This window comes from Prosopis cineraria, unplaced genomic scaffold (genome assembly GCF_029017545.1).
Source record: "Prosopis cineraria cultivar Desert tree isolate PC_DT_omini unplaced genomic scaffold, ASM2901754v1 PC5, whole genome shotgun sequence".
Taxonomy (NCBI): domain Eukaryota; kingdom Viridiplantae; phylum Streptophyta; class Magnoliopsida; order Fabales; family Fabaceae; genus Prosopis; species Prosopis cineraria.
Window position 1 is genome coordinate 4,977,360 of NW_026555336.1, and position 17,543 is coordinate 4,994,902.

Below are 17,543 nucleotides of genomic sequence, written 5' to 3' on the forward strand. Positions count from 1 at the left end.
AAATAAATTCTAATCCCACATTACTCAATTTAATAGTCTAATTTAGATTTTTTCTCTTTCAAAGCAAAACTTAAATTTCCAAATTCACACTCAATGATGCCCAAGCATTAAGTAGACAAATAAGTACAAGATTAAGTAAACAAAACTAGCATTAAGATAATGGTTCAAATATGCTTTAATCTAAGAATCAGTTCATAGCTAACTTATATTAAGAGAAAATTAATCACACATGGCTCTAATGACAGCAAATATTGACAAAATATACATCAAAATGTAGAAAAGAAGGAGAAGAAATGCTTAACCAAAGTGATCTTGAGCCAAAACCCTTAATTTTCTACTAAATTCAAGCTTTTCTAACCTTTTTTTGGCTCTTTTTTTTTCTCCCTAGACATTATGTAGCTATTGAAATTTGGGAATGGTTGAAAATGAGGCCTCCAAACTCTAAAAGTTCATTGAAAATTAAAACTGTGCATTTCACTAAAATTCTATTTTGCTGCAACGAACATGACTTGTGTGTATTTTCTTTTCAGATTTACTTCTTTGGACTTGGCTTCAAAAGTTTTCATCTTTTTGGGCCAATAAATTGGGCCTCCTTACATGTATAAAACCTAAAATTAATGCTTGAATTAGTTCACTAACTTTCAATTACATTTTCATGTCCATTTGTACACATAATTATCCACTCAATCATACTTTTGCTAATAAATTCAAATAAATGACTTGTAATTACATTAAAAACACCAATAAATTTAGTAAAATATTAGAAGTCATCAGTTTACCATGCAAAACATGATCACAATCATTTGTATTCTCAAAATAAAAGATGTAGATATTGTTCTCATGATCGACAATATCTCATTCCTCAAATAAACCCCAACCCTTTTAAATCATATTCTTGTACTATAAATCAATTAAGCTCTTTATTTGCAATAATCTTGCCAATCAAAAGGCCACCTCCAAAAACCCTACCATCAGTACCACTATTCTTCAATTACACCATTAGAATTCCTCCCAAAGCCTTCTTCATGCTCAAATCATCTTTCATCATCAAGAAATAAGAGGACAAAGGCACAATCAAGAGCCAAGACGAACCACCACACCAAACCCTCACACAGTTCCTATTCTCAGAGAAGCAAATCAAGAGCCCACTCTTTCTTCTAACCTCTACCACATGGGTAGCAGAGGGATCATTGTTGACTATGGCCGCACAATAGTTATGAACCATTGATGAAGAAATTGTCATAACTTCCTCCCACAAAACCGAGAGAGAAAATGCGCTCCCATACTAGCTTAAACATAAGTTTTGAGAATTAACAACATTGCCTTAAACAACTCCCACTTGACTAGTTTATTTTTTAATTTGCTTCATCTCTGAGACAATGTTGTTTTTCCTTTTAATGTTTCCATCATTGTTGGAGATTGAGGGTGCGGGTAATTCTTAAGTAGATTAGGTGTGCCATATCATTTGTAATCTATCAAATTAGAATGCTCTAAGTCATCTAAATAAAATTTTATGTAATGTTATTTTAATTAATTTTATTCTTATAATAGAAGGCATATTTAATTTCTTGTATTTTCTCTCTCTGCTATCATAAATGTCAAAATTAATTTGTATTTAATGTCATCTAAATGTTATATTTTTATTGGATAGAACACAACTAATTTGGCATGCTCGGTCTACCTAAGAATTTCTCATATCCAATATTCCATTTTGAGGAACATCAGCATGGTATTGAAAATCGGACCGGACCGGCCGGGTCAACCCGGAAACCGGTGAACCGGTCCCCTGTCCGGTCTGGGTTTGCACTTAACCCGGTGAGGGAGTGAACCGGTGTAACCCGGTCAACCCGGTATAACCCGGTGGGTTGACTGGGTTAACCGGGTTAATATTTTTTCAGACTTTTACCCCAAAACGACGTCGTTTTTGATTTTTTTTCATTTTTAATTTTTCAGAGCTCTGAGTTCGGAAAAAAATAACAAAAAAAAGTAAAATTGAAGTCAAAAAATAAAAAATTAGAGATAGAGCATGCTAAGTCCAAAAATATAGTATTTTATTATTGTTAGACTTTTGAGTGGTTGGATTTAGTTGAATGTTTTTATAATTAATGTCTTTTTATTTAAATTGTATTATTTTAATCATGACCGGTTTGCCACCGGTTCAACCCCCGGTTCAACCCTGATTGAACCACTAACCCGTGACCCAGTGCCACGACCGGTTTAATGACCGGTTCGATTTTACGTACCTTGAACATCAGAATATGAAGGCATTTGATTGATAAAACTGATTAGAGAGAATTTTGGATGAATTTAACTATCATTGTTTGTGATGTCGACAATGACAAATTAATGACCATCATCATGAGAGTATATACTATTCCTTCCATTTCAATTTATAAAATATTTTTCTTGGTAAAATTATACTTACAAACTTAATTTTTCTATAAAATTTCAAAAATATGCTCTTTATTAATAAGAGATTGAGAGGGAAATAAATATATTTAAGGAATGAAATAATGAGGGGTAGTATTGGGATAATTATCATTAATGAGGCATTATTTTTTCCAAAACATTTCATATTTTGGACCACCAAATTATTTCATAAAATTTCTTATAAAATGTGACGGAGGGAGCATTAATTAGTTTTTTAATTACTTCCTTTGCCACAAACTATAGGATACTTTTAGAAAGATTTGACATTTCAAAATATAATGCTCTTGAACAAAAATAAAGTTTTATTAATAATAATTTTTTAATATTATTATTTTCATTATATTCTCTTTCTTTTTAATATTCTTTCATAAATGAAATATTTAATGAAAATAATTTTTAAAATTTTATATTTTTATTTTTAAAAAATAAAATTATAAATTATATTTAATAAAATTTATTATTATATGTGATTTTATTTAAAAATATCTTATAATTTAGATGGAAAGTAACGTTTAAGCCCATGTGGGTGAATTTCCCATTGAATTAATAATTCCTCAACATACGACAAAATGGTGGACATACGGGGACGCTAAATTTAGGCATGAATGCAGACAAATTTTCATTTATCAAATTTATTTTAAATTAAAGGACCAAATTATTTGCAGTTTTGGAAGGAGAGAGATCGAGAGCGCACGTGACGGGTAATTATATTATATTTTATAAAAATTATGTGAAGTGCTAGCATTCCAAAATTATTAATGATGTATCTCCAAGCTATAAGGTCACAAATCACAATCCGATTCTCCACAGTGGTCTGCTTGATGCCAAGGTGTCTCATTCATGTATATTCAGTCAAACACCAAAAAAAAAAAAAAAAAGGATGAAAATGTACAAACTAGAAAATATACATCATACCAAGCAGCTTAAACTAATTATATTGTCATTATCTCTGGGGAGCACAAATAATCATAAGAACTTTATACACAACAATAAACGATGCGAAACATACATGTGCCTGCTAGTTCTATTATCGTCTCTACAAACAAGAACCTTAATTTTCTGCTTATCACAACAGATCTAAAAGAGGGAGTATCAAGAAAGAGTAGGTTTGAAAAATCAAAGCCGCTCAAAAACCACCCCTCTACTAACAATATGTATTATCTGAACTACGCACGATCTAATGTCAATGCCTTCCTCAAGCTTCCCACGAGATCCTTTGCTGTCATGCTGTGCTCCTTGTCCATCTGCTTAAAAAACATGCATAGAATTAACATTAAAGGAACTTGAACGAAATTTAATGGGTCTGTATTAAAGGTTAAGATTAAGACGTTTTAATTAATTATTATATTTACCTGAGCGATGATGGTTATACAAAGGGTGGTCTCTCCAAATGGGAGGGTGCTACTGCTATGAACAGTGAGACGAAGGTTTTCAAATTCTCGCAGTATTTTAGCCTCACACCCATTATGTTTCTCGCATTGGATTCTGATGAGTATATCTTTACCCAAAACTCTGGCCTCGATTTCAGCCAGTGACTTGTCGGGAATTTCATAGGACGGCGGCGACTTATCACCGTCGTTCGCAAAGAGAATAGTTCTCCTCGTCAAGAGTGCAGATTCCTTTCTATTCATAGCGACTTGTTCTTCCAGAATCTTCTCGCGTTCCTTCAGCTGTTTCACGTACTCTATAGCATCTCCCAACACCGACGCCTTGTCCATCTGCATCCAAATAAACAAACATTAGATCAAAATGTGTGTCATATTAATTAGCTGTGCCTAGTGTAGGATTAATAGAATTACCTTCTTGAGGCCAGGAATGATGGAGGAGAGAGTAATGAACTTCTGGTTGAGCTTTTCCCTTCGTCTTCGTTCGGCCATGACGTGATCTTGAGCTTGGAGTGGGTTTCTCGTCTGTTTCTCACCTTTTGCGAAATTTATGCCTTCATAGTATGCGCCTTGACAGCTTCTTAAAGACGCCAGATTCAGTACGTTTTCACTGAGGCTTTCGAGCTTCACATTGGGAGCCAGATCGCATAACTGGTGCGTATTATTGGAGTGCTCAAAAGAAATGAGTCTGGGATCACCAGACTTATTGATGACCTTGACCTTCTTGCTCGGACTTGGTCCTGGTCGGGCTATAACTGACTGAGGATTCTGTTTTCTCTGGGAGTTTGGACGCTCGTAAGGTGAATAGTTCTCGGAGACCAAGGATTGGAAATCAAGCCCATCAAAACAATCCATCGGGAACTCCTCAAACAATGTCAGATCCTCCATTCCCTGATGATAATTTATTAATGAATTAGTCTAATTAATTCATGTTTACATGCTTCTCTAGTTTAACTAACTAACTAAACTAAGTCCAGTGATTAACGTCCCTAAAACACAAAGATAGTTGGACGAGTTGGGGTTGCTTACGAATTCAGGCAAGTACATGGCTGAGGATATTTCCGTCATCTGACTCTGAAGCTCGTCGTGGTCGGCTTGGAATAGATCCAAAACAGCACCTTGAAATGTCAATTCTGAGAGTTGAAGAAAAAGCCGGTGACGTGGCAAGGTCTGAGCGGAACACGATCGATGATGGATGTTTGTGAACTGAGGGGAGGCAGAGATGAAGGAAGGATTGGGAAATGATTAGTTATATATATAAGAGATGGTACACGCTTCGTACACCGTATGTTACCCTCAAGTCCTCAGCACAGGTGTGAAAATGGAGTAATTAGGTGGCTGTGTTTAGATGTGAATAGTATGCTGTTGCAAGGCGAGGCGCTACACGATTCTGCTTCACTCGGCTAGTTTGGTCAAATAGTGGGTTCGATCTTCTTCTTCCTCCGCAGAATTTGATTGCCTTTTCCTTCCATGCATCATTTCTCAGAAGCTCCACGTTAGCAAATGACATACGTGCGTTACTCTATCATACCTGCCCCCACTAAAGTCGAACTTCTAGTTTCCAGAACCTTGATTTCCTTCCTTCTAGTCACCCCTTCCCGGTCTCATTTATAAATCTTATTTTAAAAAAATATATTTAATTTTATTTATAAGTTATAGTATAACTTTTTAAGTAATATTTAAAAGTATTTTTAAATTTATCCTTCATAAAAGAGAAAAAATAATATGACATCACTTTTTAAATTTATTATATAAAGACATATTTGAAATTCTATATACTTTTATTTCTTGTATTTTTCTTATATTGATATTGATAAAATTGGTAAAAATAATTTATAAAAAAGACCGAATGAGTATTACATTTTGTGCCTTGATTTTGTGCAAATTTTATTAGGATATGTTCAAGTCCTAGTGGACTTGAGTTGATATGAAATAGATAAATTTGGTTGTAGCTATTACCATGTTAACAAATGACATACTCCTCTTATTCTATTTATAGGATAGACAAATGATATCTATTTTAGTTCAATTTATAAGCATTTAAGTAATTACATTGTTCCATCTTTACCCTTTAATTTTGCCTTATTTTCTTGGAAATGTTATCAAATGCTAAAATATTTTATATTTAAAGTATGTATATATATTTAATAGGAATAAAAGTAGAACTTGTTGAATTTTTAGATTAAGTTATGAGACTTAATGTTTTTCTTGATTCCAAATAAAATATTAAAAATAACTTATAAATATGATTGGGGGAGTACATGTATTACTCCATTGTTTGCCCCACTTCCAAGCCGAAACTTTTCCTCTTTTTTATGTCATATTAATTAGATTTTAGAGTCAATAATTTAAATTGGTTGGATTTCTTCAAATTAACTTCAAAATATTCAAACATACAAAAAAATGTATATAACTAAGCCAAGCCTCGGGTTTTGTGCTTATTTGGGTTAATCCAAATATTCAAATTATTAAATATTATTTTTTTTATTTTAGTCAATTTTATTTTTTATCTTAAAAAAAGATTTTTTAATCAACATAATATTACAATGCACCTTTCTTTATCCTTATTAAAGTGATCATGAGACCTGATATTAAAAGAATAAAAATAACAATATATGAAGCAATATCTTGGGTTACTTTTCTTTAATATTTTTAAAAAATATTCAAAACGAATGGTTATTAGGACATTCAAACTTCATTTAAAAATGCAAAATGTACAAACTAGGAGTTTGGAGAGGGTTCGTGAGAGTGGCAAGTGAACATTGAAGTAAAGATTACTTCTATTTCATTAATAATAATAAAAAAGAATTTAGATATTTAAAATAAGCCCATTCAAATTAATTTGTCTTGGCTCAGATTTCTTGGAGCTTATTTGGGCAACTTGAATAAGCCCAAAATAGAAAAAAAAATTCAAAGTATGAAGTCCAGCCTAAGATTTGTTTGGATATTTCCTTGACTAGCTCATCGTGCTTGACTTGAACTACCAACTTTATTAGATTTTATGCAATTTTTTTAGGATATTCAAATATTAGTGGACTTAAGTTGATGTGAAACATTATGCTTTAATTTTCACTGCTTTTTCCCCTTGAAATCGCCACTTTATAATACTACAACAATATGAAGCTTTGTTTCACTCGATAAAGTTGGTTACCTACATAATACTATTGTCCTCTATCAAAAATGAAATGTATGCAAATATTGTTCACCAGATCCCTTTCAACAATTTCATTTATGATGTAATTCGATTAATGGGGATTTATATTTAAATTTCAATCAAATCTCCTATTTGGATACACAAAAATTTTTGGATTTAGATTTGGATTTCTTATTATGTTTCCTTTATAATTTCAAATTCCCTCTAAACTTTAGTTTTTTAAGAATTTCAATCATTTTAAATATATTGTTCTCTTCATGTTTTCACTATTAATGCCTTTATCTTTTTTTATTTCTTGTTCTCACTTCTCATTAATTGAAAAATAGAGTTAAACCCACATTTTTAATTTTTATTTATATTTCAAATCTCAACGCATATTTATTCTTTGTTTAAAATTTTTTAAACTACTCAAATAAAAGATTTTAATTACATGAATTTTAAACATAAGATTTAAAATTCAAAATTTTAAATTTTAAATTTAAATCTAAATCTATCAATCCAAACATTACGTTAGTGTTTTTCTTTAATCTTCTTCATCCTTTTTCATAAGAGACTGGCCAGAACTGAGCTATAAGAATTTAAAAATCAAAGCTCACCAATTGTCGATGTGTCATTTTGAAAATGGGGAAAAATCCATCAGTTTACGTAAATATACAATAATGTTTTCGCTGTTAATTTGGCCGTAGCAATTTTTGAAAGTTAGGATTTAGGAATCATGATAGTAACTAGCAACAATAATAATTAATTAATGATCCGGCGGATATCGCGCAGTGAAATCCCTGTTGTCTAAAAGTCTCTGATCTGATACACCCCTTTCACCTATATTTAATTCATTAAACATATAAGTAATCAATGCACTCAATAATAAATAATTAGAATTACTATAAACAATATTAATTCTAGAAACTCTGACCCAAGCCACCCGTGCATGGATCACACACAGGTAAGTAGAAAGCGATGTGAATGTGCGTGACTGCCAGGAAGGTTATTAACGCTGCGTTCACCATATTTTGATTTTGATTTGATTTAGTTTAATTTAATTTATCCAACTTTAAGTACTTCAAAGTTTAATTGTACTGCCACGTCCTCTATCCACATTCTGTTCTTCGCTCATGAAATTTTGGAATATATATAGTTACGTATCAATTAAATTTTAATGTTCATATTTGTGTTTGAACTGGAAAACTGATAAAATCCTTCTATGTATATATTTACTTGCCGTTCTCGCTGGGTCTGAACTGGTACAAGCTTATGGCTTCTGTTGCTTGTCATTGGTTGATTTCATAATACCCCGCTAAAAGTACGTACTTTTGTGTTTGTTAGGTTTAGTGAACGTATTTCTATTTTTTTTGATAAAGAAGAGGGCGAAGCCCTAGAAATCAAAGGAAATTACACGAGAGGGTACTGCCGTACTGGGATCCCAGACTATCAAAAGCAACTAAGCTCCTCAAAAAATCTGGAGCCACCTCAAACAGAAAAGAATAGGAAATTCCTTATTTTACCAGCTTATCAGGAACTTGATTCGGCCGCCTGTCAACATGCTGTAGCTAGATTTCCCACTTCCAGTGTAACATATCAATTATCTCCAACAAAACTGTACAGCAAGTACTGTTACTTATATTTCCTTTAGCAATCTGATCAATGAGACTTTTACTATCAGGTTCTAAGAACACATGCCTAAAGACAAAGTCCCAGACAAAATGAAGGCTTTTTAGCACTGCCCATTCCTGAGCTTCATAAACAGAACAAATACCTAAATTGTAGCAGAATCTTGCTATCCAGTATCCATTATGATCTCTCAAAACCCCACCACTTGAGAGTGTAACAGCCCATTTCTGATTTGATAGAGTACATGTGGAGCTTGACAGTGGTTGGAAAGCAAAGTGGCGTGTGCAGGCTGTGCAAGGAGCCCAAGAGGAGCATGACCACGTGATTGAAAGCCCCAATGCATGAAGGCCCACGTGATTTACATCATCCAAGACCATCCTTATGTGCCCAAAGATCCATTAAAAGGTGGTGGAGGCCCAGTGACAAAAGCCCAGTTCAAAGTTGTGAAGGAGGTCCAGATCTGTTGCATAAGAAAGCTTCGATCTCCCAGGAATGTAAAAGAGGCGTCGAAAAGAGAGCTAAAGGAGTCCATTTATGGTTATCCAAGCATTGTAAGTTCATTTCATTTATCCACAAGAAGTCCCATGCATTCAAGTTTTTTCTGTGTTCTAATTCATCCTGTGCTAATTAGAAACATGGAATATGGGTTAAGGAGTGGTGGAGCATGTCAAGACAAATGGCATAATTTTAGTATTCACTAGGCCTAGATTACAATTTTATTTAGTTTCTTATTTTATGATATTTGACCTTGTTTTTCCCCCGTTTAAATTTCAGTTTGCTGAATCATTTTGATTTGTTTCCTTATTTAGGATAATTTGTAATGAAGTTTAAGTTTAAAGATTAAAGAAAGTTTCTAGAAGCTATCATTATTGCCAGCTGCCCATAATTTAGAGAAGTTTCCTAAAATACGAGATAGGTGCAATGTAGTTAGAGTTTTCATTTAAGTTATCTTTCTCTGCCTATATAATTAATAGGTGCGCCTCATGTAATGTTTTTCAGACTTTGAATAAGAGTTTTATTCTTCTAAGAGTTTCTAACTCGTGATATCCATTGATGAATACTAGTGGGACCAAATGACCAATCATCTCTTGTGGTGTTTCTAAAACTAGGATCTCCCTTGTAAAATTCCCTACTTAAACACGGTTGTTCTCCTAAACCAAGATTTTCAAGGGTATAACCCCAATTGGTCTACCAAATTTTATAATTTGCAAAAATGACAATGCATTTGCAAACTAGTTGGAAACAACAAAAACAATATAATAGAAAACAGATGTATTGCGGCTTATGTTACATGCACCATGGCATATTGTTCTTTATAACATGCGTCGTGGTGCATTGTATGAAATTGACAACAATTTATAGAGAGTTAGGTATTTACGGAGAGCTTTCTTCTAACTCTAGTTAATGGAACTGGTTTTACAACCAAATAATTTTTCTAATAATAGTTGGACACCCTTATTGAAACTTACTCCTTTATCACAAAAATACACAACTAGAGTGTTAATTTCCCAACTCAAGTGCCAAAAGCCTATATTAACTCTTAGATAATACACAATAGACTATTATGAATTTGTGCAACACACCACAGTCAAATAATTACACATAATCATAATTTCTATGCTCAACCTCTTGATTCACAAAAACATAAGGGGGGCTCATTTTTGCATAAATCCACACACAACTATCAATGTCAACCAATTACACAATACCCTACTTGCACTAGTATTTGGGCCCTATATAGCTTTACAATCACATATCAATAGCCCAGGACATAAAATACACACCAATTATTTCAACAATAGTGCTAGTCAAAATGAATCACATGATGACCTAGCTGGCAATTAACAAAACAAAATACAAGCAAGTAAATTATGAGGCCTCCAAATTCTAAGCCTTTGGATGTTTTTCTCAATCCTGATCTAATGAGTTAGGCCTTATAATATTGAAGAATAAGAGGTGAGTATAACCATTCAGTAACAAAAGTCAATCGAATCTATACAATTGTATATCAATTAATTACATATGCAAATGGAAATTAATATTCTTTTCACAATTAGTATATGCATAACATTCAAAGGTTGCCTCGCCCACAATACTAACAATCATATAATCAAGCATAAACGCATATTATCATATACAATTAGTAATGCACATATTGGGTTGCAATAATAACAACCATATGCCCCTAACAAAACACACTGGACCATAATAATAGCAACTATGTGATCAAAAATAGAAATGCATTATCCATATTAATCTTATACTCTCTTGATACCTCGAACATGAAACCTGTGGCTATTGATTGGCCACATCTATAACTCGAACTAGCCAAGTCTTTTACTCAAAAGGAGCTGCTCAGCTAAGATTACCTCACTCATTTGTGATCCACGGTTTTTCCTAAGACTAATAACCATGGAGTGTTATACTCCTAATCTATCTTTTACATGTATCGGTAAAGACTAGTTAGGTTTGAGTCTCTCAAAGAACAAGTGGGACGATCCCTAATCAAGCATGGGACATTGACTACCTCCTGAATCCAATGATCAGTGTTGAGGCAAGCTTTCAATTCCAACGATAAGCCACTATTACCATGTAGATTTGTCACATCTACTCTTTTCCCTATAGGCAAACTCCCGCCATCAATGATTATGTTATGCACACATTAAAATTTAGTATGAAATTCAAACAATCATTAATCACATCATATTATGCTCACAATGATTTTTCTCCATTATACTCCAAATATATCCATATGACCAATATCACATGTGATTCATTTTCATAAAGACATGCTCTTATTCATCCTCTTATATAATATACATGTTCTTAATCATTAGCATTAGTATCGCATGTGTAACAACCATATTACTTTCTTGATCTAAAGACATTTCTCAACCAACACAGAACTTGCCATAATTTGCATCAAAGTGGTTCAAAATATCCAATAAGTTTACAAATCATTGTTTCTAACATATAATTAATTAATTATGCAAAAGCGTAAACCAAATTTTCCATGGTTACCTCAAACTTTTAAGAGATCAAAGATTTACCCCTCAAAACACAAACTTTCAAAACTCTACTTAAGCTTAAATGGTTCCAATTCTAGGTTAATTTACAATTAAATCATAAGGATATTTATTAATACCCTTATTTGGACAATTTCCAACACCCTACTCAATATCTCAAACTCACATAAAACACTATCTCCTATTTCTCATCATACTCATTAGATTTACAAGATTCCTTTAACCCATATTGTCTTTAATGAATCAATAACCCACCATTAATAGCTTAAAAACATCTCCAACAACTATCATAAATGTGAAATTCGGCCATTAATTAAAAGCTTTCACTAACCAACAACTCTTAATATCATTAATATTAAGTTTAAATAACTTAAACAACTCTCATAAACTAAATTTTAGCCAATGGGTTCAGATCCAAAGCTCATATGGACCAAAAATTCTCATTCCAACTCAAACCTTAACTTTTCAATTAGATTAAATGAAGGAGAAAGGGAGAAAAAATCTTAATACACTTATCTTGGGTGTTTTCAAGCTCTAAAATGCTCCTAAACCTCCAAGGAAGCAAGCCCCTAGCAAAGAAACCTTGGTCCCTTTGTTTTTTCCTTTTCTTTCCTTCTAATTTTGAATTTTGACGTAGACAGGTTTAAGCAAATTTTTGACCATGCATCACAGAGAGCCCTAGGCTCATGTTGGCACACAAGCATTGCGGCAGAAGTGGTGCACGCTGTAGCATGTGACACAAAGCCTCCTCCTTATGAATTTCTCTCTTTTTGATGCCAAAGTAACCTAACTTCATTTTAGACTCGTATTTAGGGTTGAAATCACAACCGAACACATATATCAAACTTCTATAGCCATACATCACATTAACTAATTCAATTACTCCATGCTACTTTACTTAATCCAATTATAAATTTTCCGGATGTTATATCCTAGAGTCCTATCTTAAGACTTTTTATTTATTTATTTTGATTTTACTTATATGCGGTTGCCTGAGGCAGGGCTTCAAAAGATCTCAATTGGATTGTCTTCAATTATCTAGCACGCTTTGCTTCTGCGCGTATCATAATTTGTCATCCCAACACACCAAATAATAGATTTGGCCAAAAAAACACACACATGCGTCCCCCCCCCCCCCCCCCAAAAAAATAATAGATGGAAAATGATATACTATAATTGTAGTTTTATTATTTTGGAAGACTAGGCTTAGTGGGCCCATATTCCCATAAATCCAAAAATACTACAAACAATATTGTCAAGGTCACTATGCAATAGACCCAACATCGCAAAACTTTATGCCTTCTGAGATCATGCAAAAGTGCATATCCCTTCGTTATAAGACATGGACAAATGATTTAGCACGGCCCATAAGAGTCACTCCATTTTTTGTTTTCTGGAAAACAAAAAATACACGGTATCATGCATTGATTTTAAATTTCAAAGACTCCTATAATATAAGTATTTGGTATCTAACACTAATTATTAATTTATTTTGAAAATTGTAAAAAATAATTATATCCCATTTTTGGGGCCAAATTATTATATCCCATTTAACCTTTATATTGAATAATAAAATGGTCATAAACTAATTTAGTATTCCACGGATCTCGCAGCAAGATATTCCATAAAGCCGTTGATCTAATTGACAACTATGATAACAACATACATCTAGACGTGCTGTGTGTGAGGATGGTTCTATTTATTAAATTACTTTTAACATTTTTATTAAAAATAAGAAAAATCTTAAATCACATTAAATTTGTTTAAAAATTTATCAAATTTTTAACTTTACCCTTATTAAATTATAGGGGTTTTTGTAGATATAACCTATATTATAAGACCAAATTAAACAAATAACTCAATATTTATTATATTTTGTATTATGGTTAATTTATTATATTTATCAATAATATACCGTTTTATATCAATAATAAATCCTTTATAAATTTTTAAATTTTCAATAATAAACTTTTATATATCAATGTAAATTGGCCATATTCTCAAATTTTTAAAACTTTTGTTTATATTTTTTAGGGATAAGATTTTTTTCGACCAGGGGGTGAATTTATCCCAAATATATACTCTAAAGGCAAAATACTCTAACATTCAATAACTTTTCCAACATTTAATAAAAGTAAAAGGGTAAAGATAGACATATTAATCATTGAAATATCTTATAAATAGGACTAAAATAAATACTCTCTCCTATAAATGTCCTATAAATAATACTAGAGAAATACACACACACATCTAATTTGGATCATTCAATTCTTTGTGTCTTGCCCTTTTAAAGGGATGATGTTAATCTTCTTTATATCAGTCCAATTTTATCGGATGTGCTTGAAGGAACCACCAGTCAATTCTGATTTTGACGATGTGGTATATATATTGTACATGGTAAAAATATATAGAGCGAATATAGCGAATGCTTTGTTTTTTGTCCTCTTATCCTGTGTCTTTTTTTTTTTTTAAATAAAAACTGAAACTGTATTAATCAAACTAACCCATAAAGGGAACAAAAACAATTCAAGTACAAGTAATAAACTTTCTTTTACCTTCCTAGCACCTTTAAATAAACTTATATGTGGCCCGTGAGATTCTGAAAAAAAATTATTTAAATAAATAATAATAATTAAAAAAATTAAAAATCTAAAATGTTATTATGTGAAAATAATTTTTTTTACTAATGTTTGAATAATTTGAAGGAATCGATACAACAAAAAATGTTTAAAGATAAATTTAAAAAGAGACAATAAAGTAAAGCACATATTTCTAATATAAAAAAAATCCACTTTTTTATTTTCATTTATGGCAAAATATGCAAATTTCTTTATTTGTTTTTCTGTCTTAATGACCAAAATACAAAGATAGCAATCACTTGAATAAATGTAAATCAACAAAATAAGCACATGAACAAAATTTGTAAGAATAATATGATCCAAGTCCAGATCTTCAAACTCATAGTTGAATGGAAACAAAACTAAAGTCATAGAATAAGATAGACTCACACTCATGTGATGTAGAGCTTGAACACTTTCTTCGTCATCTTTATCTCCACCTTCAATGCATCAATAATAACTAGGAAATTTACATATAGATTTCAAAGGAAAATGGTAGAAATTCACAATAAAGTTTGAGAAATTATGACTTTGGCATCTTTAGTTTAGTCTTTATGGTAGAGGATGAGATCTCAAAACAAACTTTACTTGCATAGAAAAGCAAAGTCAGCGAGAGTAAAAAACAGATCTTGTTTGATAAAATGAGAGAGAATTTTGAGAATTTAAATAGACAATTTTACTTTTGAACATGTAGACGATGGCTGGCCTCCATCAATGGTCATAAAAAGAAAGGCATGTAACCCGTAACCTTCAAACTATAAGAGTTATAAAATGAAGATAGTAGTTATAAATTTATAATTTGCATAATAAGTGAAAATTAGTGTAATTGACCCATGTTAGAAAAAATTGAACACCATTTAAGACCTCATTCTGTAACCACCTTATCCAATATAACTACACTACTCATGTTAGACATGTTAGTGTTAATTAAACAATTTAAATTTAACTTTAAATTTAAAGCTAATATGGCATGATAAGTTGAGATAATGTAGAAATTTTTAGGGGTAAGGTAGTTTTACATTTATTTTAAATTATGAGTAGAATCAAAATTAAAATTATGCTGATATTTTGAAAAATTAAATTTTAAATTATGAGTAATTTTGTGAAATTTTAAAATATAAATTAAATTTTGACAAAAAATTCAAAATTTTTAAAATGAAAATTTAAAATTATGGGCAAAGAAGTAGGTCTATTTGGATAATGGATAGATTTTTTTGGGGATGAGGAGGATATACATAATTTTGTTATTCTTTTATATTAGAAAGTAAAAATTTTAAATAAAGGAATTAATGAAAAGTTGAGATAATTTGGAGATATTAGAGAAGTGAGGTAGTTTTATTTATATTCAAGAATTAAAAATCAAATAAAGTAAAATTATATAAAAAACACATGTCATTGAGAGAATGCTGCTCGTGATTCTAGTAATATTTTTAAAATTTAAATATAAATATAGTTGTAATTTCAACAAATGTTTAAAATTAAAATATCAAATTTTCAATAATTTTTGAAACATAAATTTTAAAATTAAAATTTATAATTATGAGTAAGAAGTTGTAAAGTTTGGATGATAGAGGAATTTTTTGAGATGAGAAAGGTATAAATAATTTTTTATTATTTTAAAGTTAGAAATTTTGAGATTATAAATAAATTAATTAATGAGGAGTTTGGTTAATATAGATATATTTAGAGAAGGTAGTTTTATTTATGTTTAAAAGTTAAAAAAAAAGTTGCATAAGGGACAAATATCATCTCTAGGATGCTGCTTGCAGTTCTACTTTTATATATATAGATATAGATAGATAGATGGATAAGTTAATAAGAAATTGGGATAATGTAGAAATATTTGGAGGAGAGGTAGTTTTATTTATTTTTTAAAATTTAAAATTAATAAATAACTTCACTTGAAGAAGTTGAGATATTGGGGAGATATTTGAGAATGAGGTAGTTTTATCTATTTTTAAAAATTTTATCTAGTTTAAAAATTAAAAAATAAATTATATAATTAAGGACACATGTCGTCATAAGATATTGCTTGCGGTTTTACTTTTATATATAGATAGATAGATAGATAGATAGGCAGAGGTTAATCAAAGATTAAAAAAGAAGAAGCAAACATTAACTCTAGGTTTATCTTTAGATCTATAAAGTAATCTCTTTCCTTTTGCTAAGAAAACATTAACTCTAGGTTTCTTGGTAATTAAAATAAGTCTATGGACTAGTATTTAAAAAGTGAAAAGAAATATATATGTCTTGATCCACCACATAAATCAGAAATTTTTCTTAAAATCGTTTCATATGTAAAATAAAATAACAATCTGATAGATAAAAATATTCTCTACACAAATAAAAATAACAACAGCTATACACTAATATCCAGTGATGATGATAACAAGAATACCATATTGTTTTATAGGACAAATTTTTTTCAAAATTATTATTATTTATTTTGCATTCATGCCATCTCGTTTATTCTATCATTAAGAGAATTTTTTTAAATGAAAAAGAAACACGCACAAAAAGAAAATACATTTTGATAATATTTGCTTATTTAGTGTTCAATTATGTCTCAAATAAGATCACCCTTCATAGGATGTTAACAAAAAAAAAAAAAACAAAGAAAGAAATTAGTGTTGACCATCAACAAAATGACAATCTGGAATAACACTTTTGATGTTTCAACGTTAAGAAGGGATGATGAAATCGTTGTGATATAGTTTTAAGCATCATCTCCAATAGAGTAATATACGCTTAGTCCAAGCATGAACTGCTAAATCCTTTGACTCAATATTTTGTTTAATTAAGCTGAATCCTGTATGCACAGTACTAGAATCATTCTTTTATATATAATGACATATGACAAATTGTGATATTCTTACAACGAAGAACTTGGCAACATCTCACCAAACTTCAATTATATAATAATAATAATAATATTATTATTATTGGGAGCTCTTGTTAATTATAAAAAAAATATGTTAATACTGTTGAGAAAGTGAAGAATTGAACAGAGAAAATAAAATGCACATTTATGAAGAAGATGATTACAGCATTACAATGAAATTGATTCTTCACTTGAAGGATTTACAACATTAATCTACCCACTTGAATGATTCTTCACTCAAAGGCATTTTGGAGGCTAACTTGAGGTGAGGACCTTTGTTAATCTCTTTTGAAGGTGGGTTTAAATCCCCTTACTCAACACAATGACAAGGGCCCATTATATAGATTTGGGGATACCAATTAGCTATCTGATTAAACACTAATCATATCTTAATGTTCCAACAAATGCTATTCATTGGCAATAGGTTGCAGATGAGAAGCC

General features: G+C 30.9%; 1 protein-coding gene across 1 annotated transcript; it reads right to left on the reverse strand.

Annotated features, from left to right (window-relative positions):
- Positions 1-3,385: 3,385 nt before the first annotated feature.
- On the reverse strand, positions 3,386-5,325 carry LOC129311489 (transcription factor bHLH19-like). Its single transcript, XM_054953820.1, has 5 exons — positions 5,200-5,325; positions 4,845-4,985; positions 4,230-4,706; positions 3,783-4,148; positions 3,386-3,674 (listed from the first exon to the last, which is right to left on the reverse strand). Exons 1-5 carry the CDS (start codon positions 5,323-5,325, stop codon positions 3,597-3,599), a joined length of 1,188 nt encoding a protein of 395 aa, XP_054809795.1. The 3' UTR covers positions 3,386-3,596.
- Positions 5,326-17,543: the final 12,218 nt, after the last annotated feature.

Excerpts from the sequence above, each read along its gene's own strand:
- LOC129311489 (XM_054953820.1), bottom strand. The coding sequence starts at position 5,325 with ATGTCATTTGCTAACGTGGAGCTTCTGAGAAATGATGCATGGAAGGAA. Across the intron at positions 4,149-4,229 it reads TCATTCCTGGCCTCAAGAAG|ATGGACAAGGCGTCGGTGTT; the intron begins GTAATTCTATTA and ends ATTTGGATGCAG. Across the intron at positions 3,675-3,782 it reads GTATAACCATCATCGCTCAG|ATGGACAAGGAGCACAGCAT; the intron begins GTAAATATAATA and ends TTTTTTAAGCAG.